This window comes from Pundamilia nyererei, unplaced genomic scaffold, assembly GCF_000239375.1.
Source record: "Pundamilia nyererei isolate P.nyererei 1_Seehausen unplaced genomic scaffold, PunNye1.0 scaffold00053, whole genome shotgun sequence".
Taxonomy (NCBI): Eukaryota; Metazoa; Chordata; class Actinopteri; order Cichliformes; family Cichlidae; genus Pundamilia; species Pundamilia nyererei.
Genome location: NW_005187454.1, coordinates 1,194,402 through 1,207,177, shown reverse-complemented (window position 1 = coordinate 1,207,177; position 12,776 = coordinate 1,194,402). Strand labels below are relative to the sequence as shown.

The following is a 12,776-nucleotide window of genomic DNA, read 5'->3' as shown; positions in this document are numbered from 1 at the left end:
GTAATCGTGACTAGTCGACTAATCGTGGCAGCCTTAGTTGGAAACTAGTTTTATGACTCCTGTTGTTTCAGTAAACAGTAACTCCGAATCACACTGCGCCTTAAATAAATGCCTTGTACTGCCTATTGCATGTGTGGTTTCCCGGTAGTCCTAAATCTTACTGAGACATAAATTCATCTACATCCCTGTAAAACTGTTCATTAATTTCATTGTTTTGATCATCAAACATTCGACCCCCTTTTCCAGTTTCTAGAAGAAAAACACATGCAGGAATACAAGCTGCTTAATTCTGCATCTTGTGTATTAATATCTGATGTCCCTGTGTATTTTTATGCCTCTCTGTGTGTGTACCAATGTGTAGTCTTACAGTATTTTACTGTTGAAGCTGCCAAAAGCTTATATTTATTCCAGTAATTATAATCTTTAATGATGACATTTTTCTTGCCAGAAACACAGATAATAAGAAATGCTGTTTGCCCGCTTTAATCCTTGGCAGGAAGTCTAAATATATGCAAAAAAGAAAAAAAATCTGCATTATTTTTCATATCAAATATGCCTGAACATGCCAACTGGACAGATTCTTGATAAAATACTTATATGTTACTCTGACCTTGATGCATATTTAGATTTCATATGCAGTGAACCCACACACACACTCTCTCTGTTTGCACTCATGCTTCTGTATTCACACACACACCTCCACACAGTTGTCGCAGACGCTGCAGTGCGAGCAGCGAGGCGGCCTGTAGAAGTGACAGGTGGCGCACCACTTCATCCGGACCTGAATGCCCTTGATCTCCACGTTCTTGTAGAGCGGTGCCCGGAAATCATCCTCCTTATCCTCGTCCTCGTCCGCTGTGGGTGAGAAGAAGACATTGCAAACAAACCCAGAAAGAGACACGTGGTTGTGCTTTATGATTCCATTTGACAGGGACACGAGGGAAGCGCCTCAAACGAAGCCCACCCTGCTGTTAGATGTCTGCAGAGAGCAAACCCGTGACCTATTCGATGTGCTTTGAGCTGATCAACTGTGTGACTTGTGTAGAGCAAGAGACTGCCTGGCTTTATTCGCACAAGTTTATACATTCTTAAAATGGATTTGTTTTTATGGGAGTTAGACCTCAAACCCTGGCAGAATTATCGGTTTGCTTTATCTGACATAAAAAGATAATTAAACCCGTACTTTGCAAACTGCAGTATGAGCTTTCCCAGTGTCCGACTCTGCTGTTGGATGAACTGCAACTGTTAGCCACAAGCAGAAATGCAATGCCATACGCAAAGTATTCCTTATTGTCTCTGCAGAGAGAAAAACGGAACAACTCCTGCAGCTGAGAGCTTTTTTGTTTTGTTTTTACTGTGGAGCTGTACCAAAGCAACATGCCTTTCATCTGATCAAAGGAGCACATTTGATCGATTTGCATGAAACTCCAACTTCAGAAAATAATTTCACAGTACAGCAATAACTGACCCGGGTAGGTGAGTACACGCATGCAGAAGGAAACCAAGCAAGAAAGCAGCAAAGGTAGAGCACAGAAATAAACAGTTCCATAGCGGGAGATTGCTCTGCTATTATGGCTCTCAAGTCGATTCAAATAGATTTTGAAGCAAAGCCGCCTGCCAAACCAGCAAACACAAACAGCAGTTAGGCTCGCATCTCCTCTGACAGATTCTTTCCTCCAAATGCTCCATCGAGCTTGTTCGGTAACAAAGCATTGGCCTGTTTCGTACAATCTACACCGCCTTTGTCAAACTCAATTCTATTTTTGCATGAAACTCAGGAAATAAATGAAGTATGACCTAAAATATACAGTTTGTTTTTATTTTTAGCACTAAAGACTAAGGCACCTACATCCAGTCGCATCCACAGCGACCGGCCATCAGCCGCAATATTAAAGTCACTGACAGATGAAGTGGATGGTACCTATCATCTCAGTCTTCTGTTAGGAAACATTGGGTTCTAGCATTGACCCACTTAAGCATTGCTGTAGACTAAATACAAACTCCTCTCCTTAATATAACAACGCACCCCAGTGGCAGCCACCTTCCCCTGACACTCCGAAACATTTTAGGATTGTTCTCGAGAAATGCAACAAAGAGCAGAAGGTGATTTCCCACATCCCTGTCCTATTGAGCATCCTCGAAAGCCTGATCCACAGATGCCACGACCCTCAACCCACATGGTCCAAAACATCCACTGGCAATGCTGAGTACCAGCCACACACAGCAGAACCCCCTAAAATTCTGTGTCTGGGCTTCAATATGTATGAACTGTTTAAGGAGTTTTATTATTTGCAGCTGATTGTGTGTATGTACTTACAGTGTGATTCTTTATCATTGTTTTATGTTAACTGCGTGATGTTCAGATACATTTCATTAGCTCTGAATGCTTGTTCTTGAAAGACTGCCAGTGTGAAGGCCACGTAGAACATCATTCATGTTCTAGGTTGTAATGCTCAATTTGTTCTTGAATTGTGAGTCACTTTTTTTCCCAGCACATCGTCACCGTCAGCATATGTTTTTGTCAGATGTTCATCCTTCACAAACGGGTGAACTGTGCATATTTACAGGACATGAAGCTGGCAAATTAAACACAGTGAAGGAGAAACATTTTACTATTGTGGTCAGTGATGATTGGCTGTTAGTGGGCATGAAATTATCTTTGCTCTTTGAGTGAAAAAACGAACACTTGAAACACATGCCATTTCCTATGGTGACATAGAGGTAGCCTACATGGACAAAAATGTTGGGTCACACCTCTTAATCTCTGAATTCAGGTGTTTTCATTGCAAAGTAGAAGTGTTCAGGAACCACAGCAACTCAGCCAGGAAGTGACAGAACATATAAAGTTGCAGAGCGGGCTCACAGAGTGCTGAGGCTTATAATCCAGAAAAGTCTCAGCACTCTGTTGTCGCAATTACTGCAGACTTCCAAACTTCCTCAACAACAACACAAAAACTGTGCATCGAGGTGTTGTGTTTCCATGGCCAACCAGCTCCTGTAGGTGTAAAACATAGGTGGCCTAGTACTTCAATTCAATTCAATAAAATTGCATTCAATCCATGTAACACCAAATTACAATAATAGTCGCGTCAAAGACAAAGCCCCAAGAGCCAAGCGACACCCTATGAGCAAGTACTTGGTGACAGTGGGAAGGAAAACTCCCTTTAAACAGGAACAAACTACAACATTAGCATTTTTATTGAAGTTTCAGTTTCTTTCTAATTGTCTTCAGAAAAATGAACTTAATAACTGCACAGCCTCATTAGCCCCAGTCATCTTTTTTGTGCATCACCTCAATTAGTGGCTTCCTCAAAAAAAAGGGGGAAATTGCAAGTGCTGTCCATGACCTCAATCTGCACTTTACTTTTACAGTCTTGATGACACATATATTATAATTTGGCTGACAAATATAACATCAAGTGCCTAGAAAAACTCATCTGCCACCAGTCTATAAAACACAAGACAGCTGCTATAGAAGGCTACAGTCGTGGCCTGGGGAGGCGGCTAACTGGCACTATACACAACCTACTAATCATTTCCCCTTTATGAGCAGAAAAGACTCTCTAAAGCAAGGTCCTTATCATCAAGAAGCAAATTAAACATGTCCAGGGATGGGTGAATTCATCAGTACCCACTATGGCTGAGACTCAGGAGTCTGCCTGCATCAGGAGCAGAGGTCAGTGCAGCTTGTTTGACAGGCTGAACAGCTGAAAGATACTTAATACACCGTGCAATATGAAGGCTCGTATAACCTCCAGCAGTGCCCTGCATGTGAAGCTGGTAGACTGTAAGAGGCAGATAATAGGGTAATGAAACGCTGTAGGGTGGTTCTCTGATAAATGTGGTGCTATAAAAAAAAGAAAAGAAATAAAGAGCAGCTTCTAAATGGGGACTCAGCAGAGTTTACCCATTACTTACATGTAGCACTTACATTTATGTGCACATGCTTTATGACAGACACTAATGTTTTAGATGGCAGATAAATACTGTAATAAGATTTTGCTTAGAAAGTTTACAGTTCAGACTGTGATCAAAACATTTTAAAGCTCCTCGCGTCGGTACAAACCTCTGGGGTAAACGCCAGGGTCCATGAAGGTTGCCATACTGAAGTTGGCCAAGACGAAGAGGAAGACCAGTCCATTGTAGAGAGGCACAGCGGGCGAGATCACTTTAGTCAACCAGGGGCACCTAGAGACACACATCAAGACAAAGACAATCAGGATCCTTCCTGTGTGTTGAGCAGCACATCGTAACAAACATTTAAACAGCGCTGCATTTTCATCAACCGTGCGTTTCCCCTTCTTGTCTTTACCATAACCGCGTAAAAAGTGACAGCAAAGGTAAAAGTGTTACAAGAAAACAGACTTTCCCATGAATGAGCCTCTATTGAGTAACGATGCAGGGCAGTGTCTAACAAAATGTCTATTTAACACGAGTACATAAAGGCCCGATGAGGAGGATTTGAGGTCTTTGAACTCAATTTGTATCTTTCTGTTTGGAAGTAATTCTTCACTGGAAAAGAACTATTGTTGATTTCTTACTATGCGGCTCCACTCAGTGCACCACTTTACACTTACATAAGTTGGGCTGTAGTGAGTCACTAAAGTCCAAGTACAGCTTTTTCCTGCATCAGCTTTTTGTGCCCAAACAATCAAAGCTGACAAAAACCCCAAACTGGTTGAAATCTTCTAAAATCTTTGAAACTCTTGCCTTTAATAGTAGCTACTGTTCAATTAAAATAATTGAGTTTTTGGCACAACAGCTGATGTCTTACTCATCCACAATGAACTTTAAACTTGATGTAGTCTGCACTGGGATCTGCTAGCCAATAAATGCATCAGCTAGAAATACTCCAGCCTCAACACTCACACCCAAAAGCCATCACTAGCGTGGCTAAAAATATTCTCACCAAACCTCGATGAGCAACATTTTGCATCAAGCTGACCTTCCCCACCGCCTGCAAATTATAGCTCAATAAGGGCTGTGACACATTCAAGTGTGGAGACACCTGAGTAAGACTCACAGCTCTGCTCAGTCACCTGCACTTAAATGTCAAGACACTGTTTGCTTCCTACGGTGTCACGATTCAAGCCGACTGCCTCTCTGGAGGTGAAACGCCATCGGAATGGAGATGTGTGAACACCTACAGCTGGACATACCACAGAGACCCTGCAGGTCAGAAACTCACAGAGGATTCATGAATTAATGAAATATCTCACAGGTGTGGGGGTTCAAAGAGAGACTCTCACTCTAAGTGATGACTAATACACTCACGGCCGGCTGGCACACGACTCAGATACAAACACTTGAATCTCCAAACATGCCTCCCCAGCTCATTGTGACGTCAAAAGCTCCTTCCTGTACTCGTGCCCCGAGATCAGCTTCAATCCATTTATCTCCTTTCCTGCTCTGCCAGTCTGCTGTTGCTTTGCTGAATTATTCAGAGCCATGGCTCTACAAAAGACCGAGAACAGAGAAGCGCTAACAGGGACGAGATGGCCTTTCACACATGCAGTCCTCTTCAGCTTTGTTAGACCTAGTATTGGGTTGATCCGCCCTCACTGTTGCATCATATCACTGCTAACTCTAGTCTATAACTAGATGACTAGTTGAAGTTTTCAAAATGGCCACAAAAATATTCATAATACATCCTAAAAGAGCTGCCACCTAAGTTAACTTTATCCATGTGAAATCGGAAACAGGTGGAGCGATTTATTGCGACATGGAAATGCAGGATATAAGGCAAAGTCTTACAAGGGACAGATTTTTGTTCCTGCTTATTCTCTGAAAACACACATTGCACATATCTTCCTTTACAAGACAACAACATCAAAGTACATCTCAGCAGAACTGGCATTCACTCAGCACACTGCAGTGAGTGCTATGATCAAAGAAGAGAAACGGGACGCAGCCCCACAGTCTCCCGAAATCCCAATTTACTTGCCTGTCAAGGGATCATGTATTTTTGTGCAGTGTGTGATACAGTGGAGTCAGATAGGAGGTGGGGGGTGGTGGGGTGGAGTGCAGCTGACAGCAACCATTTTGGGAACCTGGGAGCTGACAGCGTGGGAGGAAAATGTGACTGAAAGAAAGTCTAATTAAGCACACAGACATTGGTTAATTGTGTAGGAGGAACAAATAACAACAGAGTGCTTATCAGCCCTGCGTGGTAAGCAGTGTTCACGCTAAGTGTCGCCATGACACTTCAACTGAGGCAAATAAATACAGAAATAAAAATGTCCACAAAAAATAGCTTGGATAATTTGTTAAGCTGAAAGGGCTTTTTCTGCCAAAAGGGCAGTAAAGTGATGAGTTTGCTTCCATCGAGGCCTAAAGTCCAAAAAGTCCAGGAATCTTTTTGATGATTAAAACTACTGCAAACAGGAGCTGGAGAGCGTCCAGGCCGATCGGCATCTAAAACAGCAGCTTGCATGCGGCCGAATACCTCCCAGACACTGAGGTGCAGAGTCAACGTCTATACCAGGGAGTAGAAATTAAAATCATATTTCATCTCGTGACTGAGATGAGGATGAAAAGGGAGATAAAAGCACAGGATTGGGAAGAAATAGCCCACAGCTCGCTCCCATGCTGGCAGAGCAGCTTGCGGTCTCCTCACTAACCTTAGCCAGATCAATGAGCGCTTTCAGAGCAAACATCTTCTAAATCACTTCTACTACTACCACTACAGGTCCCATCCATGCATGCCTGCTTAAATGTAAATCCACCCGTCATTCCTCGGGTTACACATGTGATTTTCCTGCTGAACAGCAAAGGAAGAAAGTCTGTAGGAGGCAGACTGCGAGCTAAGAGCGCACCTTCCCCTCTGCCGTCATACATTTGCATTGTTAAAGTGCAAATGAGCTCTTTAAACATGACTCACATGTTTGGTGAACGATTATGCAAACGGCCTTGGGGTGGTCAGAACTACTTGGTGATTTAATGGATCCATACTGAGACGTGAGCAAAAACAATTAGAAGTGTAGAGCTGTTGTTTTCTAAACCAGAAATAATTACACGACACGAATTACAGCGCAGCGCCACGCCGCTGCATTAGCTGTCAAAACTCATTTTATCATTGTGGAATCACTGGACAAAAATCACATGTATGCAAAGCTCAGCGACAACTGCTGAGTTGTTCATTTGATCTATATTTGCATTAAAAAGAGAGAAAAAAGGAGACAGAAAGAGAGCTGTGCAGCTCATCTGCATGTGCTGCTGCTGCCCTCTGAACAGAGCAGAGGCCCCCCATGTCTGCCGACTCTACCACGTTTAGGCTGCATCATTACTTGATATGTGCTTTTGACAAAATTATGTCACTATGGGATCTGCAAACAACAGGACAGCTTGAGAGTTCGTGGAGCTGGATTTGCTCACAGAGGGAGAAAGTAAAGACGCAAACGTTGGGATGGTTTTATGGAAGAAAGTCGTGAAACCCAAAATGAAACTATTTTAATAGATACACATCATTTGACAATAACAACAGAGTATCTGATATCTATTGGTGGGAAACAGCAATGGTGATGATAACTCAGCAGTCTTTAAAAGAAAAAAAGTAAAAGGGGAGAAAAACTAATCGTGTCTTAAGAAAACCACAAGCTCAGTGAAACACTTTTAGAGGTAAACCCCTAAAATCCAGAAAACCTCAGAGGGGAGGAAAAGCCACTGCAGTCTTTGTCAAGTAATTATGTGTTTGATGAGGAATTTGATGATTTTTAAGATGGCTCAACTGGTCCATTAGTCACAGCTGAAGCTTGAAACAGTGCTGTGACAATCAATCACCTGCCATGACAAGCATCTATATGGTCTCCACTACATATCCTAAGGCTATTTGACTACTCGGATCTATCTGTCCCTCATTTTCCTTCTTTTGGATCACAGCAGAAAAAAAAAAAACTGCCTTCCCTTTGAAGTTGCTGTAATCTGCTCTTTTAGTAGCACTGGGAGAAATGGAGGGCAGAGTCTGAACAACCATCAAAGAGAAAGCTGACTGAATCCAGAGAGCTTTGGGGACTGATACTGAGAGGTGGCACTTTTCTTTGTCCAACATGGACATTTTTAAGACGCGGTCGTCTGTGTGAATGTGAATAAGACGGATTAATATGCAGAGTACGTCTGTGATTCATTCACAGTAATGCTCGATGAACTATACGTGTAAAACCTGACAGAAACGGACTTTTGATATTTCAGGCTGTCAAAATGTTATAAGTGATAGATGTTCACTACATGAACAATAAAATACTTTCCTGTCACCTTTTATCTGGATCTCAGAGCCATCATGAACAGTGAGTCCTCGCTGGAATTACACCCATAACGGTAGAAGACGCTGCTGGGCCAAAAGGAACACTTACAGTAATGTATTCAGCTCCTGCTGAGAACACCAACCCATTGATTAGTTCATTAAGTCTCAACCCAGTGGGACACACGAGGGAGGGTGTTCTTGTACTGACTGCCTACTGAGACCCAGTGATCCGAAATCCATTGTAAGGCTGGTATCATTTCACCCCCTAGGAAGGAAATTTTCATTAGGACTTAAAAAGAAAGAGAGGCAGTGTGAGAGAACTGTAGTCATGAAGGAAATGAGTGTGAGAGCTTGATCTCAGTTGTTACATACATGCCATCTACAATCATCTCCCAGGACCGCAGTTCCCACAGTCCATCACAGAATCCCACCTGCCAAACCAGTGCCGGTTCCTTCCTCCTCTGCAGTTTCTGTCAGACTAATTTTACTCCTCATAGGTTTCGTGAACAGCACCATAAGTCGCTTCTAACTCCCTTAGGAGCTGCCAGTCACCAACACAAACACATCCCTGAAGCTTTGTATTCACACACAGCGGCAGCGAGCCTGTTGTCAGTGGAAACAGAGGTGTGTTCACTGCAGATGTTAAGCAGAACGGTTTGAGAACTCACAGACTGAGCGGGTATCGTAAATTAAACTTCCTCTAACTCCAAGTCATTCCTTCCTTGCCTACAAACTGCAGAGCAGCCCGGCTGGCGCTCAGCCTCGCATTCAGAGTATGTAGTTAAATTAGGTCTAGTCATTGCTTTTAGCGTGACATGTCAGAAAAATTGTGAGTAGTGACCACTGCAAGCTTGCAGAGGCCAAAGTGAAATCTTTGCATTGCTTTTTTGTCTGACCAGTTGGTCTCCATTCAGAATTAACAACCGATCCTTTTGTACAAGGGGAAAAAAACATAACCGGATTTATAAATATGATTTTTAAACTGTCCTCCCTCCGTGTGTTTGTGAGCTGGAGGCTTACTGCTCCTTGATTGGCTTCCCCACAAACTCTGTAAGCAGATCTGAGTCTTAACCGAGACTTAAAGTGAGCACAGTCAAACAACAAACATGTGGTCTTCAATAGCTGACTTTAAAAAATCAATTAAAAAAATAGCCGTCTGTGTTTGATTTTATTTATGCTCATAAGGCATATAGAGTTTAGCAAATTAATACCAATACTAAAGACTAAAAAACCCACTTCACTTGTGTTTGCTTCTCTGGAGCCTCGCGGAAAGGTCGCCTTCGCTCTGAGCCTAGAGAGCAGAGGTGGAAGCCGAGCAGCCGCGGGGTACACTGTTTGCCATCTGCATGCTCGGAGCCCAGCGTGCATTTTCATGGCTGCACAAAGGCTTCGTTTGAAATCAAGTTAAATGCTTTTCACCCCTCACGCTGCCCCTTACATTTGCATATTCACAAATCCCATTTTGATTGTTTACAGAAAGACGACAGCAGGAAGGCTGCCCAGCGCAGAAAAGCACAGTATCCAAACCAGCTTACTACAGTAAATGACATCACGTTATAAATACGCATACTGTGCAGTGACACTATTACAAGCGTCGCCTGAACCACACGTAGAAGGCTCATGCTAAAACGCATGGTTTCATTTCAAATTTATATTAAAAGAGCAGTGTGATTCAGTATTTTTGGCTAAATGCTTACACTCATGTTTCAGTGAAACATGACTTTATAAGAATAAAACAACCAAACATTTGAAAGTCATCCCCGGTACAGTTTCCAGTTAATGTGTGGAAGCATTTTGTAGGGGCAGATGAATGACATTTGGTGATAAATGAAAATATTTTCATATGGAAGAGGAGAAAAGAGACAGTGTGTGTGTGTGTGTTTGCCTCATCTTCACTCTTCTGCCCACTCACTGTCTTTGTATTAAGAAAAAACCCCATTACAATACTTTGTCAATCTCCCCGTTAATTTCCCCAATAACGATTTTACAAGTACTCATCTTTCCCACAGGAAAATAACAAGTCAACAACATGTGCGCTCATAATCCCATAAATCAAACGGGAGTCACTTTTCCTGATGAAAAACTGTTGGCAATGACATGTGTACCAAACTGGCATAACAAACACACTCATGTGCATGCACTGGATTGTGTGGGCTGTCCAAGTGATGACACATGGGTGGCTATTTTGTCGTTATTGGGATTTTTCTTTTCTTTTCTTTTAGGCACCCCTTGGGAAACTGGAAACCAGTACAGTGCCATGGGTCATTTGTTATAAATGAGGCTTATGGGGCCAAAGAAACAGAGGCTTAACAAGAGAAGTGCTGTAACTATGGGTTATTTAGAGAGTAGCAAAGTGTATGCATGTATGAGTGGCTGGATACTGCTAACATAGACACGCCATTGGTCTGCTCACTCAGTTGCCAGGCTGATATGTACGGAGGGAAAGCAATGTCTCAAGAAGTTTGCTTGCCCTGTGTCACATTCCCAGCCACTCTTATTCCAAGTCTCAAACATGGCAGCCTGCAAGTGTGGCCAAGAGTTTCAAGAGTTATGACGCAAAGAGGCGACAGACCGAGTCGTTCAGACTGGTTTGTGGCCTATTTTCAGATAATTAAGTGCTGGACCATTAGTGTTGCACAGTCGATACAACGGGAAGGATGAGTTGCATCCATCTTTTACAGCCAATGACATGAGAACCACAGGAATTTATTGTATTTATCTGACATTCAGTTTATTTATAATGTTGATAATTCAATTCAGTTTAATTTTATATATACATAGAACCAAATCACAACAAAAGTCACTTCAAGGTGCCTTATGTTACAATAATGGAGAGAAAACCCCAACAATGAGCAAGCACATGGCAACAGTGGGAAGGAAAAACATCATTTTAACAGGAAGAAACCTCCAGCAGAACCAAGCTCAGGGAGGGCCGGCTATCTAGCGCGACTGCTTGAGTGTGAGGGGAGGGGCCAGGACATAAGACACACTGTGGAAGCGAGCCAGAGATTAACTGATGATTAAATGCAAATTCGGGTATAAACACACAGTGAGTGAAAAAAGGTGATGAAGAAACCTCAGAAAGCCTCCAGAAACCCAGGCCTATTGCAGTGTAACTAAGGAATGATTCAGGGTCACCTGATCCAGCCCTAACTATAAGCTTTATCAAAACGGACTCTTTTAAGCCTAATCTTAAAAGTAGAGAGGGTGTTTGTCTGCTAAATCCAAACTGGGACCTGGTTTCACAGAAGTGGGGCCCAAAAGCGCCGCTCTCGTTGGATTTATTACCTCAGTCATAACTTTGCAATGTTATGTAATAATATCACGTATTGTAATGATTTCAAGTCTTTTCACTCGAGGATTATGTTCTTTTTTGTTGTTGTAAAACTGTTGTAAGATACTAGTGCTATCAGTGAGGAAAAAGATGCAATTGAAAGCTCAGGAAAAGCAAGTGAGGGCCACTGAGGAGAGTTTGATGTTTAGCAATTTTAAATGAACCAAATAAGGAAACTCAATACATCCTGCGTTTCATCAAACATTTTTCGCTGACAGAGGCCAGTCAGTGCTCTTTGGCAAATGCAAATTTATTCATAGCCAAAGCAGAGGGCAGCAATGCCAAATCCCTTTCAGCACACGGCTGACTCGACAGTTCTAAGAAGAAGCGAGGAGGAGATAAGAAGATCTTAGCTGAAACCTGAGGAGGTACTCCAGAAATACAGCAGCATCTACAGAGACACACATGCAGATAAACAGAGAGCAACACAAACAAACAGGCACAATGCAAAAGTCAGATAAAGCCCGAGCCTTGTCCAAGTTTTAGGAAGCAAGACGAGGTCTTAATGCACAATGTGCCCTCTCCTCCTCTCTCTAACCGCACCCTCCATGGCTCTCTTATCACTGTTATGGCTATTTATCTCTGTGCGCCATCTGCAATGTGCTCCATCCACACCACCGAGGTCAGTGCAATTCTCCTTTCCTTTCCCTTCCTGCAGGAAGTTGAGGCTAAGTTAGGGCTGGACACACACACACACACACACACACACACACACACACACACACACACACACACACACACACACACACACTTCTTAGCCCGCCGGAGATATCGTGTGGAGGTGCTGGAGAGTTTCATGAGGAAAACAGGACACATTAAAAACACAAATACACTGTAACACATGCCTCGAACTACAACACACAAACAGTAACATCAGCATGATGCAAGTCCTGCCATGTTGTTTGGGCTGAAGCCCTAAACAAACACCGGGCTATATTATATTTTATATATAGATATATATATATAAATATATTCACTTCCAGGAAATAGCCATTCCAAACCGCTGATGCATCTGGTATCTTGCCACAGCAAATTCTGCTGTATGTGAAATCCACCTTTTGTGGCTGATAGCTTGTCTGCCCCTGCAGAGCCCATCAACCTAATGAACTGTTCATCAATCACTTTAATACACACACACACACACACACACACACACACACACACACACACACACACACACACACACACACACACACACACACA

The 12,776-nt window shown here is 42.7% G+C and overlaps 1 protein-coding gene across 1 annotated transcript in view; it reads right to left on the bottom strand.

The window, feature by feature from the left end:
* The window catches only part of zdhhc8b (zDHHC palmitoyltransferase 8b), a 60,739-nt gene that overhangs the window by 11,369 nt on the left and 36,594 nt on the right, over positions 1–12,776 (bottom strand). Inside the window, exons 2-3 of the mRNA XM_005733591.2 lie at positions 4,067–4,188; positions 698–855 (exon numbers count right to left, since the gene is read on the bottom strand). Of these exons, the coding sequence (XP_005733648.1) occupies positions 698–855; positions 4,067–4,188 (280 nt within the window). The remainder of the gene's footprint in view (positions 1–697; positions 856–4,066; positions 4,189–12,776) is intronic.